General features: G+C 36.2%; 1 protein-coding gene across 1 annotated transcript in view; it reads right to left on the reverse strand.

Moving 5' to 3' along the window:
• CSMD3 (CUB and Sushi multiple domains 3) overlaps positions 1-26,580 on the reverse strand; it is a 774,333-nt gene that overhangs the window by 538,500 nt on the left and 209,253 nt on the right. Inside the window, exon 5 of the mRNA XM_075495159.1 lies at positions 23,965-24,172. Within this exon, the coding sequence (XP_075351274.1) occupies positions 23,965-24,172 (208 nt within the window). The remainder of the gene's footprint in view (positions 1-23,964; positions 24,173-26,580) is intronic.

The raw sequence follows: 26,580 nt of genomic DNA on the forward strand, positions 1-26,580 counted from the left end.
TCTGGTTCGCCTGTGAAGGTAACTGGGAAGTGATCTCCCAGTCCTTATCTTGACCCACAAGTTTTTTAATCTTATTTTCTCCCCCTGTCCTGTTGAGGAGGGGGAGTGAGAGAGCAGCTTGGTGGGCTCTGACAGCCAGCCAAGGTTAACCCACCACATCTACTTATGAAACTCGTATCACTAAGCATATTCTAAGAAAACTGCAGAAAAGTATTCAATAAGTAATCCCTGTTCTCCAGCTAATATACCTGGCTGCATAAAAGAAAGCAACTGCAGCTAAAAGCCTATTCTAGTTCACTGAGAAAGAGAGAGCAGAAAACATTTTTTAAAAATATGCAAATAAAAAGGAGGTATTGATACAAACAATGAAGTCTCAAATACAGAACATCAACAGGATATATAAACATAAGAGGAACAAACAGCTACAGGAGAAAGAAGGACAGTAAGACAAAGAATCACACACAATCACAGAATCACTGGGGTAGGAAGGGACATCTTGAGATCATCTTGTCCAAGCCACCTGTCCAAGCAGGTTGCCCAGGAATGTGCCCACTTGCGTTCTACTATCTCCACAGATGGAACCTTCACAACCTCTCTGGGCAACCTGTTCCAGTTTTTGACCACCTTCACAGTAAAAAAAGTGTTTCTTCTGTGCAGATGGAATTTAATGTATTTCAATGTGTTCATTGAAGAGTCTGGCTTGCACATCTTCATTTCCCCCTCATCAGGAATTCATACACAGGCTCCCTCTGAGCCTTCTCCTCTAAAGACTGAACAGTCCCAGCTCTCTCAGCCTCTCCTCATATGAAAGATGCTCCAGTCCCTTAATCATCTTTGTGGCCCCGTGCTGGACTCACTTCATAAATCCATCTCTCTCTTGTACATAGAAGCCCAGAACTGGACACATTACTGCAGATGCAGCCTCACCAGATGCGCTACTGAACAGAAGGAAAGGATCGCCTCCCTGAACCTGCTGGCAACACTCTGCCTAATGCAGCCCAAGTGACTGTTGGCCTTATTTGCTGCAAGGGTGCATTGCTGGCTCATGGCCAGCTTCCTGTTTAACAGAACTCCCAGGTCCTTCTTGGCAAAGCAGCTTCCTAGAGTGTACTGTGGCCTGGGATTATTCCTCCCAGATGCAGACCTTTGCACTTGCCCTTGTTCAGTTTCATGAGATTCCTCTTAGCCCATTTCTCCAGCCTGTCGACGATCCTATAAAATGTCAGCACAAGCATCAGGTGTATCAGACACTCCTTCCAGTTTTGTATCATCTGTGAACTTGCTCAGGGTACACTCTGTTGCAGCATCCAGGTCATTAATGAATATATAAAACAGTACTGGCCCTAGTGTCGACCCCTGCAGTACACCACTAGTGACTTGCTTCCACCTGGTCTTTGTGCCACTGATTACAACCCTCTGGGCCCAACTGTTCAGACAGTGTTTGATCCACTTCACTTTCCACTTATCTAACCCATACATTCTCAGCTCCTCTATGAGGAATTTATGGGAGATGGTGTCAAAAGCTTTTCTAGAGTTGAGCTAAACAACATGAACTGCTCTCCCAGTCACTTCATTGTAGAAAGCAATGATTTCCACTTTGTAAATCCATGATGACTATTCCCATTCACCTTCTTGTTCTTTATGTGCCTGGAAATGATTTCCAGAAGGATTTTCTCCATCACCTTCCCTGGGAGGGACTGAGTTGACACTAACTGGCCTACAGTTCCCTGGATCTTCCTTCTTGCCCTTCTTGAAGATAGGAGTGACATCTGCTCACTTCTAGACTTCAACTACCAGAAAGGTCACCATGATCTTTCAAAGATAATAGAGTGGTCTTACAATGCTATCAGCCAGCTCCCTTAGCACCTGTGGGTGCAAGCCATCAGGCCCCATGGATTTATGTGTGTCCAGTTTGTTTAAGTGCTCCTTAACCTGGTCCTCCTCCATTGAGGGTGAGTCCTCCTTGCTGCAGACTTTCTCACTGATGTCAGGGCCCTGGGATTCCTGGAAGTTGATCTTAATGGCAAAAACTGAGGCAAAGAAGGCATTGAGTACCTCATCCTTTTCCATGTTGTTTGTCTCATTCAGCAGCAGGCTCATGTCCTACGTAGCTTTAATTTTGCTGATTACGTGCTTGTAGAATACCTTCTTGCTGCCCTTCATGTCTCTGGCCAGATTCAACTCCAGGTGGGCCTTGGCCTTCCTAACACTGTCCCTGCAAGATTCAACAGCAAGTCTATAGTCCTTCGTTAAGAACTCTTCATTCTTTTTTTTTTTTGGGGGGGAGGGCGATGTAAATCTACATTAGAAGTAAAATAATACAAGACATGAAACAGAAGAATACCAGATACAAAAGTGAAAATAAATAATGATGTAATATGATTTAGTAATTCAATAAATATATCCTTCTTATTTAGAAAGAAGCAGAATGGTTTGTTTATGACATAAGCATATGATGAAGTACTTTCTACTTGAAGGACCATGTTTAACAACATCTACGAGGACAAGCATTTAAATCAGCAGATACAGAATATTTGGGACTGAAGGTCCTAAAAGGGCTTATTCACTAAACCTCTGTTCTCTCATATTTTCTGTAATGATGGAATATCACGGAAATTTCAAAATATAAGTAACATTTTGCCAATTAGGCCCTAGCAAAAGAAAGAATATCTCTAAGGACAGAGTTCACCATGTTGGTTAGAGCAGATTTCAGGTGGTTTTACCGGCAGAAAAAAACATGGTACTCTCTACATTTTGGAAGTAGATATAAACACACAGTTGATTTGATGTACAGTTGACTCATTGTATTGGGTTTGCACGGCAAGGTTTTGGTAGCAGGGGGGCTACAGGGGTGGCTTCTGTGAGAAGCTGCTAGAAGCTTCCCCTATGTCCAATAGAGCAAATGCCAGCCAGCTCCAAGATGGACCCACCGCTGGCCAAGGCCGAGCTCATCAGCGACAGTGGTAGCACCTCTGGGATAACATATTTAATAAGGGGAAAAAAACCTGTGCAACAGCAACTGCAGCAGGAGAGAGGAGTGAGAATATGTGAGAGAAACAACTCTGCAGACACCAAGGTCAATTAAGAAGGAGGGGGAGGAGGTGCTCCACGCACCAGAGCAGAGATTCCCCTGGAGCCCTTGGGGAAGGCCATGGTGAGGCAGGTTGTCCCCCTGAAGCCCATGGAGGTTAATGGTGGAGCAGATATCTACCTGCAGCCCGTAGAGAACCCCACACCAGAGCAGGTGAATGCCTGAAGGAGGCATCCGTGGGAAGCCCACGCTGGAGCAGGCTCCTGGCAGGACCTGTGGACCCGTGGAGAGAGGAGCCCATGCTGGAGCAGGTTTGCTGGCAGGACTTGTGACCCCAAGGGGAACCCACACTGGAGCAGTCTGTTCCTGATGGACTGCACCCTGTGAAAGGACCCACGCTGGAGCAGTTCATTAAGAACTGCAACCCATGGGAAGGACTCACGTTGGAGAAGTTCGTGGAGGACTGTCGCCTGTGGGAGGGACCCCATGCTGGAGCAGGGGAAGAGTGTGAGGAGGAAGGAGCAGCAAAGACAATGTGTGATGAACTGATCGCAACCCCCATTCCCTGTCCCCCTGCATCGCTGCGGGGGAAGGAGGTAGAGAAAATCGGGAGTAAAGTTAAGCCTGGGAAGAAGGGGGGGGTGGGGGGAAGGTGTTTTAAGATTTGGGGTTTATTTCTCATTATCCTACCCTGACCTGATTAGTAATAAATTAAACTGATTTCCCCAAGTTGAGCCTGTTTTGCCCATGATGGTAATTGGTGAGTGATCTCTCCCTGTCCTTACCTCGACCTATAAGCCTTTCATTGTATTTTCTCTCCCCTGTCCAGTTGAAGAGGGGGAGTGATAGAGCGGCTTTGGTGGGCACCTGGCATCCAGACAGGGTCAACCCACCACATTGATCCAGCTTTTAGAAGGTGGAGGTGGACTAGACAATCTCCAGAGGTGCCTTCCAACCTTCTGTGACAGTCTGAAGTGTTCAGATATGCTGAGCAACCAGTCATCTCAAAATTTGACCTCCTTAAGTTCTATCAGCTAAGGAATGTAAGAAGTACCCAAAACCAGCTGCCATTTCTGAAACTCTAATTGCCATATTTTTAGACCTGTCAATATATCTTTCTCCTGTCAAAGATGCCTCTTTGTGAGCATTTCTCTGTACAACATAATACCCTACTAAAGAAAGATACTTGCAGTAACTGAGATAGCTATTTTGGATATTGGTAACCATTTTGTGTTTTCTCTCCCCTGTACAGTTGAGGAGGAGGAGTGATAGAGTGGCTTGGTGGGCACCTGGTGCCCAGCCACTCACCACACTCATGGTCTGAAAATAAGGTAATGAAAAGAATATGGCCAACTAGGTGACCAAAGTGACTTTCTCAGCTAAGTACTTTTCTTCTTCCTTTAATATAGCTAAATGCTGCAGCATAAAAGGCTAAAGCAAACCTTAGATACTTAACCAAGGAAGAAGTACATGGAAATACAGACACAGGTTTAGTTCTGGTTATGGTAGGCACGCAGTAATCACTGGAATATTGCATCCAGCCTTACTTTGTTGACCTTTTTTTTTTTTGCAGTACAAGAAATTACTGAGAAACTAAAAGGAATATTTTATGTCTTCAAAAAATGCCTCACTCAAAAATTAATGTACCAACTTTTCTTAATGTATCAAATTTAAAAGAAAAGGAATGTAAAAAACACTGAAGATCTCTTTCTCTAACCTGGAAAAGACATGAAAAAAGCCAGCAGCTGAAGTCAATGACAAACACATTCAAAGTGTAATTTTTTTTTCCTACTTTTGCAAACAATGGTGAGTAACTATTACAACAGATTGTAAGAAGAAAAGGTAGTTGGGTTTTTTATCATTTAACACTTTTAAGTGAAGACAGTAGAAGACTGGCTAACTTTTTTGAAATTAGCACAGAAAAATAAATGAAATACAGAAGTCTGTTATTTGCAGGAGGGGGCACTAGATTATTCACTAGTTCTTTCTGGCACTAAACCCTGTATCTATGACCTGCATATTGAATCTTAAAAACAGGAGTTGCTTTTCTCATCCAAAACATTGCCTTTATTAGTGACCACAGAGACTAGTTCTTAAAAGTGTCTGAAATTACCTCTTCTGTTCTTTACTGAGAACCAATGACCTCTTCATTTCTGTGTAGATTGTGTAAATAACTGGCACATCTAGACAATCAAGAGCAGTACTTCTTAGATATTCAAGTTAGTGCCAAGCACCTCATTAAATCTGAGTTCTGAACATCACACCTCTGCTTGTACACTCTGAACCACTGGAAAACACACAATGTGGATATCAGATACTGAATGAAAGAGGCTTGCACCACAGAGCACCAGAGTCATTCCCCTTGGTGCCATCTAACTGGCTGGAGCTAACACACTCCTGTGTTTCAAAGTGAAAAAACATACACAGATATTCATGCACATAGGAGCAAGAATAACTGCCCTGAGCAAGGATTCCCATTGATACAGCTGTAGTTTCCAGTTCTAGACCTAGGCTGGTATGGCACTGAGCTGAACCTTATAGATATAAATGAAATGACTGTGCGTAAAGCAAGAGTCTGGGCCAAACTCTATTGACTTGCAAGATATCATGTTAAAAAGGATGCATCAAAATATACTATTGATATACTATTGATTATTGAGTTTATATATGCTATCCAGAATAACACAGACATATATTTTTTCAGTGTGTTTTATATTTTTTTAGAAAAATAAATATTCTAAAAACAATTTAAAAATGCAACATTTGTGGCAAATCTTATGGAAAATGTGACAAGAGGGATTTTTGTTTCTTAATTTGAAGTCTAAGTATGTATGCATGTAAAAATTATTTTATTGATGTCAATTCTTCATACGCAGGTGTGTGTAAAATCACAATTTATATAATTATTTTCTTTCAAAAAACTAAATGCTGTTCTCAGAGATGAGCATACACTTCAGGGACACCACTGCATGGGTCTGACTGCTAGCCACCTGCTGTTGCCAGTAAATCAGACTGAAACAGTGATCCATGTCACAGCATTTTAACCTCTCCATGCTTGGGAACCACACCTCTGAGTTGAACATTTGTAGTTTAATTTGTCCAACAGAAGACATCACACTCTCTGTTAACAGAGGCCATACTGAAGATTTAAAGAGCAATAAATGTCTAAAAGACCAATACAACAAGAAATTATGAACTAAGAAGAAAGTATAAGATTCTCTTGAGTACTATAAAATCTCATAGTATATTTTTAATTGTGGATAATTAATACTATTTAAAATAATAAAAGTTGATTAGTAATTGGGAATATTTCAAATTTATTTTACTAGATCAGTCTGTGTTATTTATAAAACTCCCTGGATTCAAAAGTCTTCAATTTACAGCTGTTAAAAACATACATATTTAAAATGAATGTCTGTGTCTTAAAATGTCAATGTAACATTTTCATTGTGATATAAGCAAATATCATTTGATTTTAATTCTCACCTCTTTGCCTCCCCCCTCCCTAAAAAACTGTGAGCAAAGTAGGCACACTAAAGAATGCTGGCTTCTACACAGGACACAAATAAAATTATTATTAAAATATTTATTTATAATAAAATTCATGTAAGCGTTTAATATATTGACTAATATGTATAAAAGCCTTGCTAGAGAGCAAAAACAAAGTTTAGATTTACCAATATTCTGTGTTGTTAGAATGAAATATGTTATACTCTAGGAAAATCTGGTGCCTCATTTAAAAGGCCAGCTCATTATGTAGATTTTCCAGACTAGAGCAGATTGTAAGTAAACACTCCTTAGAATAATAATTTTGATTTAATTTACCATATAAATCAATTATTACTGCCAAAATTTTGGTTCCATTTCACCAAAAGAATTTTACCTTTGTGCATGACATTTGGCTGGAAAGTGATACAATGTAAATTATGAAGTAAAAAGCCAACTATATTCACTTTACAATATCTTGTATCAGACTTTATATCTATTAAATTATTATATGTTGCCTTTTACTGATATTAGTGGTAATGATGACACTGTTATCTGAGCACTCTGAGAGCCTTCTGATATATCTGAGTTGGAAAGTTTGCAAATATTCAGATCTAATAACTGGTAAAAGATAATAGATCACTAATTCATTTGTTATAAATTAAGACTGACCTTTAATGTATTGCACTTACAAGAACGTGATGACTAGGAAGATAACCAGAGCAGACTACACATAAGCATGGGCAGGTGAAAGAAAGCTTAGGCTCCACAGCTGTGTCAGTGCATTGTGACAGTGTCCTAACCTTTACCACCGATCCCAGCGTGACACAGAGAACAAATGTTAGGCTTACTGAGCTACAACACCAGCTAATGATAGAAGATTGTTTCAATTTCTTTTTCTTTTTTTTTTTTAGCAAGATATACTGGGAAATACCTAATAGGAAACATGAAAAGATTTGTGTAACTGCTAATGCAGTTTTAAAGGCTGTATAAATATCAAATATCATTTTCATTTGCAAATGAACTTCAATTTACAATTTTTTTCAGCTACTTAAGAGTTCGACACTTTTTAGCATCCTCATTAACCCTATCTGCAACTTAGGAAGGTTGTGTGCCTGCATAAATGCAGGTCAAATTCTGTAAGAATTTACTTTTGCACACACAAAAGCATGCACATGCACATGCACACACACAATTATGTGAATAGTGCACACAAGGACATACTGTTCACTAATGTTTGTTATGACTATTTATTTTTCGTGTTTTCCTGATGTACTTACTGGATATTATTCCTCTGTCTGGGTATTTACTCCTTATTTTATATTTATGCCCTTGTCTTCTTCATTTAGTCTACAGCATTTTGTACTTGCCTGAAGTAAATTTCACGTTGATGATATATGCATGTTCACTTTAATGTATCAGCATCACTTTGAAGTATACTTCTATCCTCTAAAGAGCCTGCAACCCCCCACAGTTCAGTGTCATTAACAATATTTATGCATAATTCTTACTCCACTATCCAAGATACAACAAAAATATTTAATGTTACCAGGCCATCTAAGACACAACACAAAATGACTTACAGACTAACCAGTGACTATTCTCTGTATGTGTTTTCCCAGCCAAGTACACCACATATTTAGAGACAACACTGAGTCTTTTTTCTGCTAGTTTGTCATTAAAAAGAAGGTTAGTAAACAGAATTAGGTTTTGCATTAAGCAATTTTTCATCACTTACTCCATTATTTCTTCCCAGGGTTCAGAGCTAACTGGCTTTCTTACAACTTCTCAGGTGTCCCCGTCCTTTTCCCTCAGTTATTTGTTTTGCACTGAGGACCTGCTTTTCCTTGTTTACTTTTTACTTCTAATGTATTTATAAACTCCCTCAATCATTGTCTTTTAGTCATTAGTCATGTGGTTCTTTTCTCACCTTTTGTAAAATTTCTTTCTGATCTGTGTATCCTTATGACTGCATCAGGAGCTTTAATGGTCTCTTACTATGATTTATAACTTTCTTTGGTATTAGAATAGTCTGTTATTATGTACTTAATATAGTCATTTCCACTTACTGCCAGATCTCCTGCAGATTATCTTAACCCTTCTTTTTTGAAGTTTGTTTTTGTGGGTTTTTTTAATGTCTGTTGTTCTTGTACTTAGTACTAATGTCTATTTACCCATCAATAATAATAATAATATTTCACTCAAATTGCCTTAATCCTTCATATTCTTAGACAGATTCTTTCTGTTTCGCATAACTGAAGCTAAAGTAACTACTGTCCTAGTAATTTCTGCAATGAAAAACTGACCTAGCTTGTTTCTAAAAACTTAGTTGGCCCATATCCTACAATTCTGTTCTTTCAATTGATTTCCAGATAAATTAAATCCTGCTTTTCATCAAATAAAGAAGTCCTTTACGTGTTTCTGATTATGTTTCAGAATAGAAAGAATGCCTTACTCTTCTAATTTAACATTCAATGGCAGCACTACCTTTTTTTTTTTAGTATCAGATATATATTAAAATATAATACCAATGGATATATTGTAAGAAATCCATCTTTTTTATTTCTTGATTGACTTAATGTAAACAAATATATATACCAGATATTTGATACAGTACCTCTACCTCCTTTTTTGGTCTATTTGATGCAATACCTTAAAAAATACCAATTTTTCAGCTGGCTGCCATATTATTCTCCCCATTGGCAGATACCAATGCCATCCTACTGCTAACTCTAATTTCTTTTAGGGTTAGTCACAGACTTCAGTTGAGAGTGTACATTCCTAATCTTTTTTAATGGAAAACACATATATATATTCTCTTGAATTACCCAGTTGGTTTTCATCAACTGGTTTTGAGTCTGAACACCATGCCAGACACTCCTGTCATGAATTATGACCCACTAAAATTTAATCTATGTCCCATGTTTCAGGATGCAACTAAAGGAAAATTAGAGACCAGAAATACAGGATATGTTGCAAAGCACTATGGACCCCACTGTGTAAACTGAACTAGGCAATTGCAACCACCAGGTTCATTTTTACCTTTTTCCTGCATCAGTAACAAGCTTTGCAAAAGGTAAGAGGAATAGTCATGCTAAATAGATGAGGCTTTAATTTAACTTGAGTTGCATTAGTTTTTAAACAGCAACACATCATTGAAATCACAAGTTTGGGGATTTAAGCTTTATTTCTGTGTGTTGAAACTTTCTAGAACAGAATAGTACAGTGTACTGCTCTGCTTCACAGTTTTGGGGACTCTGTGTCCAAAGTCACCAAAAGCAAATGGAATGGCAGCATTGCAATGTATGGCTATAAATGCCTAATGCATAACTACGGTAATAAAAATAATTTCCAGAACATTTAGCAAAAGCTATAGTTTCATGTTTAGCAAAATTTTCAGTATAAACGTAACTTTCAGCTAGCTAGTTTAAATCCATTAACAGGTTTGTGGAAGGTCTTGCTAGCAGATTCATTTGTAATTCAAAACTGAATGAAAAAATAATACTCTAAGGACTGTTAGGCTTTGCTGCTGTCATAATCATCTCTCATTTCTCTCCCAGAGGAGCTGAACTCTGCTTTTAATTGCACTCAACACTGTAGCACTTCCTTAAGTCCATCTTTTTAAGGAAATGCCCCTTTATTATAATTAACCATCTGGAAAAAAACCAACCAAAACACACACCCCAAAGAAAACCCAAAACACAAACAAGCAAAGATGCCTGCATTTTGGAATTGAATCTCAAATTCACTAAATTATATGGAATTGGAAAGTTTTGTTAAAAAGTCAGAAGCCTCAGTTTGAGGTTGTTTGGTTGGGGTTTTTTTTAAGACATGGTGTCAGCTACTAAACAGAAATTAAGCTTCATTGCAACAGTCCTTCACCATATCCTTAACTTCACTTAGGACATGCAGACCGGTACGTTCTTGCTCAGCAAACAGAGATGATGGTAAAAGTTTATCCTCTGACATAAAAAATAATGGGGAAAAGAAGTTGTGCGGCAGTGCAATATATCCACGTGTCAGAACCTGTATTGTACGCTTCAAGGATGAGAGAATGTGTACTATGTGGTAGGTAGTTTTTCTGCTGATTCAAATATACCAGTCCAATGCTGCAAGTCTGGGTACAGAAAAGGCTGACTGAGAGATGTGAAGGCTCCAGCAACTTACTGGATTTTACACAGAAAGATCCAGAAAGATCTTAGCCAAGAAAGAAGACTAGGAGTTTGCTTAATCAAGATATATAAATATCTTCATTAATAAGCTTTTTAGCAGAGGGAAGAAAATCCAATAAGAATTCCTAATTGGTTGGAAAATGAAACCAGACAAAAATTACATTAAAAGTATTGCTCACATCTTAACATTGACTATGATTCAACATTAGATAATGCCAGGTGAAATATTAGATTCCATATTTGCTGAAGCCTTAAATAATGACTTGGCAGCTTTAGGGTTTTTTATCACAAGCCTTAAATGAAGGCAGAATATTTTTATAACATAAACCAACAAGTTCTGAACTTCAGCCCCCAAAATGTTTTACAGATGCAAAACTGTTACTCCTGATACATCTCAGTTATGATCATTTATTTGGTTCATATAATCATATAAATCATGCAAAAATCTTTTACTGGCATGACTGGTACCCTGTATAATACCCACCATATCCTTGATGGTATCTAAGAATGTATGTACTGATGGGTTAGATCAGATATACACTGAGACTAATATTTTATTTCTGACAATGAGCAGTAACAGATAATTCACCAGGAGTGTCAGAAACTGTGATTATACAGAATGAGATTCATCCCTTCATACATCATCACAACCTCCAGCAATTTTATGGACTCCAGGCTTCTTCAATGGAGCCCTTCAAGCAGGCCTTTATGTTTAATACCCTTTGATAAATTTTCCTTTTATGAATTTCTGATCCATTTGTCAACCTATTTATAATTTTTCTATCTATAACATCACATGCCAATGACTTCCACAACTTAACTATGTATGCTACAGAAAGTTCTACCTTTTGTTTTAAATCTTCTGCCTGATAAATCATTGAGCATTCCTATTTATTTTAGTGTAAGAAATGGAGAATGAATGTTCCTTATTTACCTGACATATAATATTCATAATTTTATGAATCCTTCATATATTGTCTCACTTACTTCTTTTCAAGATTTAAAAGCTTTATCCCATTTTATTCCTCTTCCTATAGATGCTTTTCCGTACCTGTTTCCATCCTTTTTCACTTTTCTGTACTGTTTCTCATGTTATTATACTTATTGTGACATAGGGTATCAGAATATTAATGAGGTCATGCTGGTTTTGGCTGGGATAGAGTTAATTTTCTTCATAGTAGCTAGGATGGGGCTATGTTTTAGATTTGTGCTGAAAACAGTGTTGATAATACAGGGATGTTTTACATAGAGTCAAGGCCTTCTCTGTTTCTCATGCTGTCCTGCCAGCGAGTAGGCTGGGGGTGCACAAGAAGTTGGGAGGGGACACAGCTGGGACAGCTGACCCCAACTGACCAAAGGGATATCCCATACCATATGACATCATGCTCAGTATATAAAGCTGGGGAAGAAGAAGGAGGGGGGAGGACATTCAGAGTGATGGTGTTTGTCTTCCCAGGTAACCACTAGGCATGATGGAGCCCTGCTTTCCTGTAGATGGCTGAACACCTGCCTGCCCATGGGAAGTAGTGAATGAATTCCTTGTTTTGCTTTGCTTGCATGCGTGGCTTTTGCTTGACCTATTAAACTGTCTTTATCTCAACCCATGAGTTGTCTCACTTTTACTCTTCCAATTCTCTTCCCCATCCCGCCAAGGGTGAGTGAGCGAGTGGCTGTGTGGTGCTTAGTTGTCAACTGGAGTTAAACCATGACAGTGGTTCAGGAATTATGTCACAGGGAAATTGCATCTGACTTCCAAATGTTTACATTTTTTAAATATACTTAGATGAATTTATCCCCAGGGTTTCAAAATGATGAAAATTCTTTGTATTTCATTTGGAAACACCTAAAACTGTTAACCTTAAAAACAGTTTAAACGTTTATGGGATAAAAATATTTATTGAAATTGACATAATGATTTGAATAGGCTTTTTTAACTTCAGGGTGGGGAGGGGTGAAAATAAGTCATTTGTTAAAGGCTCATTTTTGAAGCTTAGATTGCTGCATTTTGGTGGTTTTTTCACTTGCGTGACCTACTGCATGCAGAAGAAATAAACATACAGTAAGCATACATGAATGGCTTATTTTCTTTTTTACTGACTGTTACATCATGATGAGGAAGCTGTGGGTTGTGACAGGTCACCTGCATATTGGATGGCATGTAATTATTAAAAATTGCTCTGACACTGGTTCGACATTGTGTCAATCCTTCATATAAAGAAAGTGCTTTAGCAGGTTCATAGGATGCTTAATGGTTTGTTTTAGTTACTGGTTAATTTTATAAGTGCATTTGCACCCTAAATCACCTAAAGTAATTTTCACAGGGAAAACAGATGGACAATGACAAAAAGAAGCAGCAGCATCTGAAGTTCTGAGTAGTCTGTAGGTCCCATATAAGCAATGCTTTATCTTATTGTCAGGATTTATTCATGAACACAAAGGGTTTCATTCATGTATTCAAAATATTATACTTTTGACTGTTAAGACACAAAAGATGGAATTATGAATGCATATAGTTTACTCAATGTACAAAACATACTAATTATTTTCATCCAGAATCTAGAAACAAGAGTGATTTTGGATTATCTCTGCAGGAATTACTGTTCTCCCACAGCCCGTCACTTACTTTGCTGAATAAAGTAAACAGAGATCATGGCAGAGACTCAGAACACATGACAAGGAAGTGCGAAGTTTTAGTTACTCTGGAATGACAAATGAAACAGTTATATGTTTTGGTTTTAGGTTGTTTTTTGGTTTGTGGGTTTTTTTCCCTGCCTTGTTTTGAGATTTATGTTATCCTCTGTTTTATGTGTAATACCCTTTCTCCCACCACACAAGTCATGCAGCATAAAATACAGCTGTTTCAGCCTTACTTGTGAGATTTGCCAGTTCAGTCACTGATGTTTCAGTCAAGACATGAGCAATCAGTCTCCCTCACTACTCCAGCAGTTGCCATCCTGAGACAATAATAAATGACCACATCAAAACAACTGCAGTATTCTGCTGGAGTAAGCACAGTGAAAGTGTTCCCTGATAAATTATCAAGCCACCTTCCTAGCTGTATTTTTTCCAGAAACTTCTGAGTCAGAGACTCCAGATGTTTTTGCATTTGTTTGTCTTTATTACTGATCACCCTTTTTATGTATTCATTAGAAAGATGCCCTAAGTCTAGACTATTATTTACCTGGTTTCCACAAAACAGAGTTACAAATAAACAATACTGGAAGCACTCTGGGCTGCTCCATCCAAAGAGGGTTAAAGGGGGCCATGGAAGCACAAACATGATAGTCAGTAAATCTTTGCCCAAGAGGGATGGTGGAAAAACCCGAGTACTCTTCTACCATACAAGGATTCATGAGAATTATTCTTCAATTTGTTTCTGAACATTGGTAAGACTTTGGGACATTATATAATATAATCCTATCTCTGTTGAGAAGAATGTATGTAAAAAGCCCATCCAATGTATAACTGCTCATTTGAAAACTGCTGGTGGATATCTGTTTGATTCCAGATGAGAATAACTTCATAGATATTCAAAAGTACCATCAGAATAATGAAAACATTTATCTTCAGATAAGGCTTACAAATGTTCACTTTTGCAGTACTCATGAACATAGGAAAGGTAAGAAATTAGGAACAGCTTCAGAAATGTTTCTTCAAGAGAAATGCATTTAACCACCAGGATATACTATTTTTTGCAACAACAACAATGAAATACTGCCTTCCTAACATTGTGTACCTTAATCAGAATAAAATATTTTATACCACCACAGGAATACAATAAACTAAGAATACAGTAGAAAAATACAAAGGAAATCAACTAACTCTGTGAAGTCTCTGCACATAAGGTAAAAAAAAAAAAAAAAAGTAAATCCTTGCATGGATGCTGTCGTTCAATCTACAGTACCTGAGAGGAAAACAGTTTAGGCTTTATTTTGACAATAAAGTGGTCCTATTCCTTCAAGAACCAGCCTTCCATTCCCTGTGCCCCACTGTTCTCTTCAATTCTTGTGTTATCTACTGACTAACAGGAAGGAAAAAAGTTAATTTTCATCTGTATCACTTCCTGGTGCAGTTCCTTTGTGACTATGTAAATGCCTGAGCCAACACAAGATAAGGGGTGAGCCGGAAATAAGAGTGGAAACACTTTTTCAAAAGCAGTATCACTTTGTGGCCATGTAAAGTGTTCATTTGTATCATAATGAGCCAAGGTGATTCTGTGACTACGTTTGACTCCATGCCTGACACAAGTACACACTGTAATTTAACAAATAGTTGTCTCACCAAAGCTTGACTCGATTATATAGTAATAAATCGCATGTACCAGATAAGCTTCAGCTTATTGTAGTCTAGAGGAAGATAGGATGATTCATCACTCTGGTCATCCCCTATAAGATGAGTGGGACAACATAAGCCAGGGGAAGGAAGGACTCCAACATGATCCCATGTGTCTTCAACTCATGAGCTAGGACTGCCCAGATCAGCCGACCTGCCTAGAAGGAAGGTCATACCACTGCCTATCCGTGAAGAAGAAAGAGACCACAAGAGATGTTTGGACCTCAAAGAGATGTTTGGAGATAATAAATTCTTGCATGTTGATTATGACTGTAAACAATTCTTTCCAAATAGGAAAAAAAACTAAAAGCTTTTTCCCCCGCAAGGACAGTCAGGCATTGAAGAAGGTTGCCCACCCAGGTTGTGCAGTCTCCATCTTCAGAGGTTTTCAAGACCAGCCTGGATAAAGCCCTGAGCAACCTTGTCTCACTTCAGATCTGAGGCTGCTTTCAGCAGTAGGTTGGACTAGACAGCTCCTGAGTTCCCTTCCACACTGAATTACCCTGATTGTAAGATTCTATCATTCTGTCTTGTGTTCCCTTACAACCTAGTTATGTAGATATGTACGTAACATATTGAATTCGAGGATTAAACTCTTAATTTACACCTTCGGTTGACTTGTATCTCCATGGATATGACGGTTTCTTAAAGTCAGATTCTCCCTTTACTAAGGACTGAGTCTATTTATTGTAAATGTCACAAAGTAACTAAATATGTCTTTTAAATAACCATAGTCTTCAAGGTCTTTACTGTTAAGTGACAGAATGAAGATTTGCATCATGGAACTCATGGCTACATGTGTCTATTCTGCTTGAAAAGTTTGAGACATGTTTGTGCACTACACTTTGAAGTACAACCTGAAAAATGAATGCAGGAAAAAATCACTAGAACAGGGTACCATGGAACGGCCTTCTATTTTGTCAGAAACACACAAGAACAAATAGCACAAAATAACACAGAGAAGCCTCCATCTGTACTGTTAAACATGTGATTTGATACCTTTTTCCTGTCTTAGATTCAAATCTTTTTCATGTTTCAGTAAGCATTTTGAGAGTATCACATATATAAAGTTGTTTCAAAGTCCTTTTCAAGTGATGGTTACCAAATGGAATCACACAACAGAACAATGAAAAATATGCCATTAACCTCCACAATCACTGTAACAAATTCCCCTCCTAACTCTACCATTGGGCCTGACCCTACACATTATGGAATGCAACTGTGCTTCTTGGACTGTTCTGAATGACCTCATGGAAATGCCACAGGTAAAATGCTGAACTGCCACGTACAAAATCAAACCACAGAGGCAAACATTAAAGGACAGAAATACCTGGTTTCTATGGAAAGCTTTTGTTTCCAAGAAAGCAAACCACTTCATTTCTGTTCTCAGTCCTTCAGAAAAAGAGGATGAACTCTATAATGCACAATGCATGGATTATCAAAGACTCAAACCAGACAATATTTTTATCATTAGTATTCCTCCTATTACTGTCTTTCTGCCTCACCCTGTTCTAGAGTTAAGCATTATCTCTGTTATGTTCTGTTCCCTGTTTTAGAAGGGGAGGACTCAGGCACTCCAAAACTTGGCTGCTTTTTGCAGTTACATCTATTTTTTTTTTGCAGTTAAATCCAATAAAAAATTAATTCTATCCACTATCAGTAAACAAATACTCTGCTAATCACTTTTCAGCAGGTTTTTATGACTGCACTTTTTTTGCCATACTAATTGAATAATTTTTTCCATCTATTTGGCTACAACCACAACATTCTTCTGAAGGCATTTTTCCTGTGTTAAGCAGTACAAATTTTGCCACTATTCTTTAAATTTGAACTCAACTGTATCAGATTACAAACCATCTATCATCTGGGGCATTTAACATCCTTATTAGGACCATATTACTTGTAAACATTACTTTCCCGAGTCCTTCCTCTGAGTATTAAGCACAGATTTAAAAACTTTGTATAATAACTAGTGAGAAAACAGTAATAATATCTAAAGCAGTGTCAACAGCCTTCATTAGTAAAAAAGAAACAATTATACTTGTCACTTTCTAATTTGAAGTGATTTTTCAAGAAAACAATCACCGGGCCTGAGTTCCCCCCCATTTTAATCTCTACTTATAAGCACCTCTGCTTCTTGCCTTGTCTGTTTTGGTTTTTTCTTCAACATATTATTATTTCCATTGGTAGTTGTACTACTGAGGTGTGATTGTCTGTCCCTGTGCTGCCACATTTATGTCAGACAGAGGTTTCCCTCTGTAGCCTTACATATGGGCATTATTTGATCAAGTACATTGACTGAAAATAAATCTAACCTATTCAGACATTGGATGGCTGCATAAATTAAATAACTGCTTTTTTATAAAGATATGATTGAGAACCTGTTCTGTCAATGCACGCATCTGTTGTAGGTTAATCATCAACAACAGTATATTTAATTTTTAAATGCCTCCTGAAGGCTAATTTCTATTGTAACTGAACTAGCAATTAAAAATTACTGTGTAGATGTCTAACATGAATTAACTGCATCTTTCCCCCCAGAAAAAAAAAAAAATCAAACCCTTTCCATAATAACTGTAATCTGTCTGCTCATCCTCACTTTCCTTTTCATTAGCACTAGTTGATGTATTCTTCACTAATATTGCTTACGAGTTCTGCAAAGCACTGAATGTTTATGATTTTGTTCTTTCATAGCACTACTAAAATGGGATTAAGAGTCAGGAAATACTAATTTTCACCATTGTTAAATTGCAAATGACAGCAAAGGCATGGACATGGCACTTAAGATGCCACGTATATTTTAGGAAAAGTATTGTTGAGGAATATGAGTGAGAGACTTCGTATTTGAGATATTACAGGAGGCCTGCCATGCTGAAACCAATTGTCCCAGGGAATGATCCCAGGGCATCAGGCCATGAATGCAGAGTGACACTACCTAAGGTTCCTCTAGAGTGAACGGGCAAAATTCAGGTTCAGTAGAACTTGGACAAAATTTCCTCTGGGCCCTTCTCCATTGTTCTAAGATATATTTTTTTCTGTTCTTACTGCTCAAAATGTCTGAAGTAATGTGCTGTTGTCAGGTGTATTGTAAACCTCCAGGGTCATGTTTTTACAACGTGGTATAAAGGCTACAAGCGTGTGAAAATGCGTGATGCTATCAAAATGCCTAGTGCCATCCTGGAATACTGATCAATGGCTACATTATGAATAATGAAAATAAGCCCAACATATTCTTGTTCATACTGTCAGCTGAGGTGGAACCTAGGACATATTGATCCCACAAGTGTATCTGATTCAGTCTCAGGGAGAGGGGAATCTTGAGGAAAACAGATCCTCACACAACATTGATGACCAGGTATCCAGGACGTGGGACAAAAATGAGGAGCTAAGTTATTTCAAAGTGAAGAGAAAGCCACAGGCCAAAATGCTTCATTACTTTAGAGAATTGATTAAAATGGTAAAAAGGAAGAGAATTTGTATACATAGAGACAAATGAAAGGAAAGGGATACTACAGATTCTGTAGAGGAAAGTTATGACTGACACATCAATTAAGGTTATGTTAAGGAATACATGATTGTGTGGATAACACCGAACTCATTGATACAGTCTGCTTGGTATTAAAAACACCCCTCATTTGCTACTCTCCAGAGGATCTTGAAGAATGACCATTGAAGAATGACTAATTAACAAAAGAAAGATTTATTTATAGTTATTTAACACAAGATTTTAAGGCAAATGTTGGATCAAGAAGTTCCTAAATCACTAACTACAGAAGCTGGGAGTCTACACAAGGGGGAAGAGAACACCGTATCATCCTGGTGTCTTCTACTCTTTTCCTAAGCAACTGCTATTGCCACTATCAGACACTGAACTCCAAATATAAACATTTACTGATCCAAAATGGCTATTCTTAATGATGTTCAGATGCTACTGCAATACCATGCTACATCATCACCAAAACTATATAAAATTATTCTTTTCTCTGTGGAATTTATCTAATTAAGACGTAAATTACCATTAGTTTATTTAACATAAAGTTTATTTGCTATGAATATTTATTTAAGCATACTGTTTCTCTATAAAACACTGTATATTATTTGCTTCACCGCTTTCTAAACTTACTACTAATATTTTAAAACTTCATTAACAGAGTTTGTAAGCTTCGATTCAGAAAAAGCCAGCAAGTGCAATATTGCAACAACACTTGAAGCTAAAATGTAACTATCTTCTTACAAAATGTAAAAGAGAATCTACTATGAAATTCAAGAACGCTGTGTTTAAAGCTACTGGTCAATCAGTACACTGATATTATTTGTTTAGGACTAGATGTTTTCTCATATTTTTATCTGAGCTTCCAGCCTTCATAAATCATAATCTTTTTTTTCTTTTAAATGAGAAGTGGCTTCACAAAAATCTTACCGGGAAATTATGATTGCTGCAAATTTGTAATTAATGAAGTGTGCTCATTAAATTGTCCTTAGCTGTGCTATACGGAAGAGTAAACAAAGTTCACAATATAAAAAAATGAATGGAAACACGTCATATCCACTGAAAAGTTCATCACGAATGTTCCCAGGTCAAGGATAGACCCAAATTGATAAGGAACAAATCACTAGTTACTTGGAATAAATTCTGATTTGGCAACCCAAACACCCACATTTTTGTGTTCTTATTCTTTCTCATCCATACAATCCGCAAGGGAGTCTTAAGCTAACAGGCTATCTTGAAGAATTTTATTATAAAGATCAAAAGAGTTTTAAGTATCTCAGACAAAACCATTTAAAACTGGATTTTTTTGTTGCATCTAAGTTAAGGGAAAGATTTTTTCACAAAACATAATGTCATTATCCACGGAATATTTAAAATTAATGCAAAGGGAGTGTTTCTGTTGGGGAAAAAATGCGCAAAACCACTGTTGCAAGGGAGAAATTCATTTTGTTAGCCTTTGTTCTCTAACAGCTGTCTATTTTAATGCAATTGATATGATGCACAAAATATGCAATATCAAACAACTAAATATTTAAATATATTTCAGAATAGAAATAAATTGCCTATAGTTTCACCAACATAAATTTCATTCAGTATGTATCATTTTACATTGTATCTAGATTTATACAAAAAATTATAATTTGGCTAAAATCAGAAACAGAGTGATGGTCTAGACAATACAATACTTCAATTTACTATGGAAAATTCTAAGCCTGCTTTACACTTTAGGAAAATTAAATAGGAAACATTTTGAAATACCCAAGAATACACTATCAGTAAGAGAGAAGTGAGGTGAGTTATTTTGTTTTAAGAGGAGTAATTACATCATATTTCAAATTTATCTTTGATAACAGAGTATTTAGCTGTCCTATTATTTTGTATGAACATGCCAGTGGTAGGGCAAATGTTAGAACACTACAAAAAGATATTCTTAGAAGTACACTCTTACCCAGAGAGAACAGAGCTGAAAACTTCGGGGGGTTTTTTTGCCATGGTAGAAGTGAAGTGCATTTTCCCTACAACATTTGAGACACTGCTACACTCTCAAAACACCTTCACATTAATGCACACCTTCATGTTAAAAAAGTAATAAAAAATTTGCATAATTATGTGCTCTTTGAAAAGAAATTGTGATCCTTATTCAGACTACAGCAATAATTCTCTGAATTGAGAGCTCTAAGCACGTACTTTATGACAACCATTATTTTCTATCACTTTCCAGTCTATCCACCAAAAATGTATTGGTTAATTCAAACTAATCATCATTTCAAGTTCAATTTAGTCTAATAACTTTGTTGATTTTTTTTTTTAATAACCAAGCTCTCCAAACATGTAGGAGGAGAAATTGTCAACTTGTTTTTCAACAACAGCTAAATGAAGCTGGTAATAAGGAACAGAACATACAGATTTAATGTCTTTGCCTAAGACTGTGAAATATATACTCTCCATCCTCACCTGCTCTCATCAGGAGACTGCTCTAAGCACATCTTTCATAGAGTATTCTGGGAAGGAGGTTCTACCACCTTGTCTATACAATTTAACTAGAGTCTTAATAATTGTCTTAATTCAGACTAGAGTACATGCTGGAATCCAGGACACCCATGTCAAACCAGGCTAGAGAATCATTCCAGTTTTCTGCTCAGTGATTATTAAACATTCCATTAAAAGTGACCAACAGCAAAATAAGAGACTGAAACATTCCAACCAAAGTATCCTAGAGGCAAGCATTAGAAAACTCTTACATGTTCAGATACTCTCAGAACATTTGACTCAACTTCCATACGATGGATAAATTATCCCACAATGACATTGCTACTTTTTTAACCAATGAATGTCTCAAACACTAACTTTTCACCTAGGCAAAAAGGAACATTTCACTAGATCTCATTTATTTTCAGGTTTTTGTTTTGTTGAGAAAAAATTGGGAAAATAGTTTCTTCAAACTAATCATTTTCTCTCAGTTTCACTTCTAAAATGAAAAAAAAAAGCTTCATTCAATTCAAGTTACCAAACATTGGAATTAGCCCTTGACATCAGACAACAAAAACCCTGAAGGGCATCTATGCAATTTTTTCCTGCTACTTAAATAAAAATGGCCTATCAAGATTTTCTTAAAGAAAAGACTTGGCATAACTGAAATATTATAATGACTGACTGGAAGACTATGGAAAGTTAGCACTTCATGAAGAATTCCAAGTCTTGTCTTGTGGATAACCCCAGACTATCCACCTGATGTATACTGTAGCTCACTGTTTTACTTAGAATCAAAAAGTAGGGATATTTTGTTACACAGCAGATGTGCAGAAGAAAAGTTTGAGGTTTTTTTAAATCAATAGGTGTAACAGTCATGTAAAGCAACAAAATGTCTAAGAAATGATTTTATAATACTACTTACTATCCAGATCAACCAATATGTTTTTAGTAATTTTAAAAATTATGTACTATTTGTTTTCTAGAATGAAAGATCAAGAGCCTCGTTTTACTTTTAGAAGTATACTTCTGTGTAGACTTTATAAACTAAGATATCTTGAACTAAACCTCAAGCTATAGTCTAAGGGGATATAAAATATTACCACTGTAAATATAATTAACAAATTCTTGTTAATTAAGCTTTCCAAATCTATTTTTCCTAATATATGGGGGGGATACTTTTGCATGATTGAATGCATCAGTCTAATTTAGGGAATACAAATGACAAACTAAAAAAAGAACATGCTCTCAATCTGCTTCTCTACATGAGCAATTATTAAATTAACATTGTAATTTTTTATGTTTTGTAAACAGATAATATGAGAATTTCCATATATAAAGTAATCTTATTATATCATTTAAATATAGCCAAAGCCTTTTGCAGAAAAAAAATTAAATCATTGTTTGAAGCTCATGACTGAATACATAAAACACATTCAAGAGTAACTGAATGCACATTTAGCTATTCAAGTGATTCATATTGTCTGTATGTCATTGGTGTTACCTCGCTAAGAATTATTATAAATTATTGTTTAAAAATTATTTTAGCTGACAGCTAGTTCAAAAGATTTCAGTTTAACAGCTTGAAAAACTCAATGGCAATTAAGTAATATTCTAATACGGGTAATTAACTATGTAGGTGGTAGTATGAATTAACTCAAATTATGAAATACTATTTGCTAAAGCTGAGACTGTGTATAGGCTTCTACTATACCCTGAAGTAGTAAGGAATATTACTTATAAGCATGACTTGTAGAAACCGAGATTGATGTTTTCAAAGCAAGGTAATTATCTAATTTGGGATATTTTCTTATTATAAAATTAAAAATAATTTATTTTATTTGGTCTATGCTATGTTTGGTATTTTTTTGTATTGATAATAAGAAAACAAGACTCTACTGACTTTAATGTGGCTAGCCAACCACCTGTTGTATCACCTGTTTTTTAAATGCCTCTGTCTTGTGCAGAACCCTCATAATGCTTTACGAACCAGTTAAGAGCTTAAGATTTTACTGGAGAGCATCACTGTTATTTATGGGTTTATACATGTCCTCTTTTTTTGTGAACCAACAGCATATTTAAAACAATATAGCAAACACAAGGATTTGTCATATTCAAGTTTCTTGAGTAGTGTGATGCTATGTTACCATAAAACTACCACACAAGAAAACCACAGAATGTTATCATTTATTTTTTCTACTTAACTGAACCTGATCTTGAAAGAGGTTGTTTACTATTTTATTTCTTCTACTTGTTTTACACAATGCATCTACACTGAGATCAAGAATTGCAGAAGCCAGCCTAGCAAAAACATTGCTACTATTGCTAAGTCAACAAACAAACAAACAGAAATCCTCTCTAAAGGTAGTATATTTGGAATAAAACCCAAACCAAAAAGTGCTGTGCCTACTCAGCTCAGGGTGTTGTACCTCACAGATTAGGATGGAAATTTCTAGATAAGTGTAACACCAGCCATACCCCCAGTACATTATATAGTGAGACCACGTATACAGTTCTGTGTACAGAAACTCCTCCAGAGAGAATCTGTGACCAACAGGTGTGACCAATACTATTTTCCCCAGCTCTGTGCTGAAAGGACTCCGTTCCATTTGCCTTCTGACATTACGTAACTCCCTGAAGGCTCCACCAATCCTTACCAGTACAACAGTCCATTCCATTCTCTTTCTAAATACATGCATTTTTAATACAATAATGGTTAGAACAGTTAGACTTACAGACAATGAGGTGAATGAGCCTACAGTGCCTTTCACTCGATGTTAAATCCTTGGATTTATATTTGGAAATTATCTTACAGCTGCAATTAGAATAGCACCAATTATGCCATAGTAACAATCATTACTGTCTCTTTTTTTGTTGTTTTCAGCAAGACTATCTATTGACAAAAGGAAAAGTAACAAAAGTTATCCTTCCACATCTCATCATCTTTTTTTTTTACCACATGAAAATTGCAATAGTTGACTTACCATATTGTAGGTGGTTCAGAACCTTCTACTTCCAAATAATCATATTTTTCTTCCATTTGGAAATCTGTAAATATGAGCGAGATAGTATCCCCAGGCTCTGCCACAATTGTCCATGTGCAATCCGCATTATTATGATATTCATTAGGAAAGTTGGGGCTCGAGATGATACCACTGGATCCTCTCATAGTTCCTCCACATGCATCCTCAGCTGTTAAAACAAAAATTATAAATGCCATTAAAATCACCCCTTAGAAATGTATATATTCTTATTGAGAATAGAAGTTTATTACCTTTTAGGTGAAAAATTACTTAAGGTTTTTTAACATGTTAGACTTGGAATGCTGCTGCAAAGTTAAGGTGTTAACAAGTAATTGCTTCAGATTTCAATAATTTAAGAATTATTATACTAGTGCCAGCACATATTTTTACAATCTACTATTTATTGTTTTGATTAGCATTGTGTCACTCACTTTACAATAGTATGCAAAAATGTCATTATTTCCTCTTTCGCTTTAACCAAAAATGTTTTCATAAAGCAAGTTGAGTTTAATCCCTATCATATGCAGTCTGATGCATGATGTGCAGCAGTCACATTATACTGAGAAAAGAAGCATGAGGATCATACCTATCTTACGCTAATTGTATTATCATATTTTATTTCAGTGAACATCTAGTGATGTTTAAGTTTGTTCTCTAACAATAATTTTCCAATTTTCAAACAGCTGATCAGTTTTCAAACCAAAGCCATTCATGGGTGATTTCCTAAATGTCAGATGCAAGACACTTGCACAATTAAGATGTTTATATCAGAGTCATTTTAATGGGTGTAAGTTTTAATAGATCAAGTATTTCAAACACAACCATGGGATACATTTTTCATGATATGTGAATAATCGTGAAATTATTTGACCACTTATCACAGCTCATTATTTATTGGTTGTGAATACACCAATAAACCCTAAAATGGAGAAGGCTCAGAGGAGATGGGCAAGGGTGATGGGCCCACAAAGTTCAGGGAATAATGTAGGGTGTGACTGAGCATAGCTGTTGCAAAGAATCTGACTTTTATCTCAACACAGTGAGGACCAGAGGGTGGCCTTTATTTTGGATATACAGCTATCGACAGCTGAGTGGATTAACTGGTGGTGGAAATGTTTCTCTTAATGAGTTCATTAAGAGTGTGAATGTCTATCTGAGTTAGCCAGACCAGCATGGGGGGAGTGAATATCTGACACAGCCCAACAAAGAGTATAAAAACTAGACAACTAACAAAAGAACTTCAAAGAGAGCAAGGGGCTTGAGCTGGCTTCAACCCACGTATTCCTTCCAGTGATTGGAGATGCCCACTGTTATGATGGTGAACATATTATAGATACCTGTAATGGGAATCACATTGGTATTGTGATAAAACTGTGTATTGCAATTGCTATATATTTTGCTAAGTGTAACCTATGTTTGTGTTGTTATGCAATATATTTTGCATCATTCTGCTAAATTAGAAGTCCAGTGTAACATCAACTATCTTTAAATAAGTAAATTTGATATTAATCATTACATCTTCCACATGTGGCAGATCTAAAAGAACCTGGTCAGAGAGTATTTGACACTGACACAATGATATTCTATTTTCTAACACACAATCTTATGCTGAAAAAACAAGGTAAATATTGGAGATTTAGAAAATCAGTTCTAACACCAACAGAACTAATTCTATGAGAAAACAATTTTGAAATAGTGATTCACAGATTTCATTTGGTAAGGTAAGAGAACATGACCGATGTTGTGTATCTTCTATCTTAATGGTGCATATATGTCTAATAACTCAAAAGTTGTTTTTGAGGCTCTCACATCAAAATTTTTTCTGTGAGCTAATAAAATTGATAGTGAATGTAATGTTATTACTTTCAGAAATGGAAATACCTTTCAAATAACTTACATAGAAATACCATGTTACTAGATGGAAATACCATATCGCATTACTTATTCAGTTTATTATCCAAATGTTTGAAGCATACCTGAAAAGCAATTCTTCTTTCTGCTTAATTAGAGTGCTAACATGAATAAAACTTGCCCTAGACTCTAAAAAACAGTCAATATTGCTGAAAAATTAATGACAAGGATAAAAAAAAAAAATTAAGGAGTATAGCATCACAGAACAAAGGCTTTAAAGAATTCTGACACACGTAATGACTCACTTCTAAAGAAAGAAAAATTTTAATGACTGTAAGAAACCTCTTAATTACAGTAGTTTAGGAGTTTAAAATACCAGGTTTTGTCTCTTAAAAATTCTGCTAAATTATTATATGACCAGATAGAAAAACTAAAGTAAAAACATATCTTGGGTTTAATCTTACTAATTAGCCAGTGCATTTAGCATCCACTAAGTACAACAAAACTGAGGAACCTCATCACAGGTTCAGGTCCTTTAATGTGAAAGGAATAAAAAAAATATAAAAAAGGTAATAATTAAGTCTTGTTTTCATGCATTAAGGGCAATCAGGAGAATATTTTTTAATTGTTAGTTCACAGAAGTAAAATGTCCATTAAAACAATGATTTTGAAGGATCTGTATATTGATTTTTAAATATTGATTGAAATATGCTTTATCAAGTACTG

This window comes from Mycteria americana, chromosome 2 (assembly GCF_035582795.1).
Source record: "Mycteria americana isolate JAX WOST 10 ecotype Jacksonville Zoo and Gardens chromosome 2, USCA_MyAme_1.0, whole genome shotgun sequence".
Classification (NCBI taxonomy): domain Eukaryota; kingdom Metazoa; phylum Chordata; class Aves; order Ciconiiformes; family Ciconiidae; genus Mycteria; species Mycteria americana.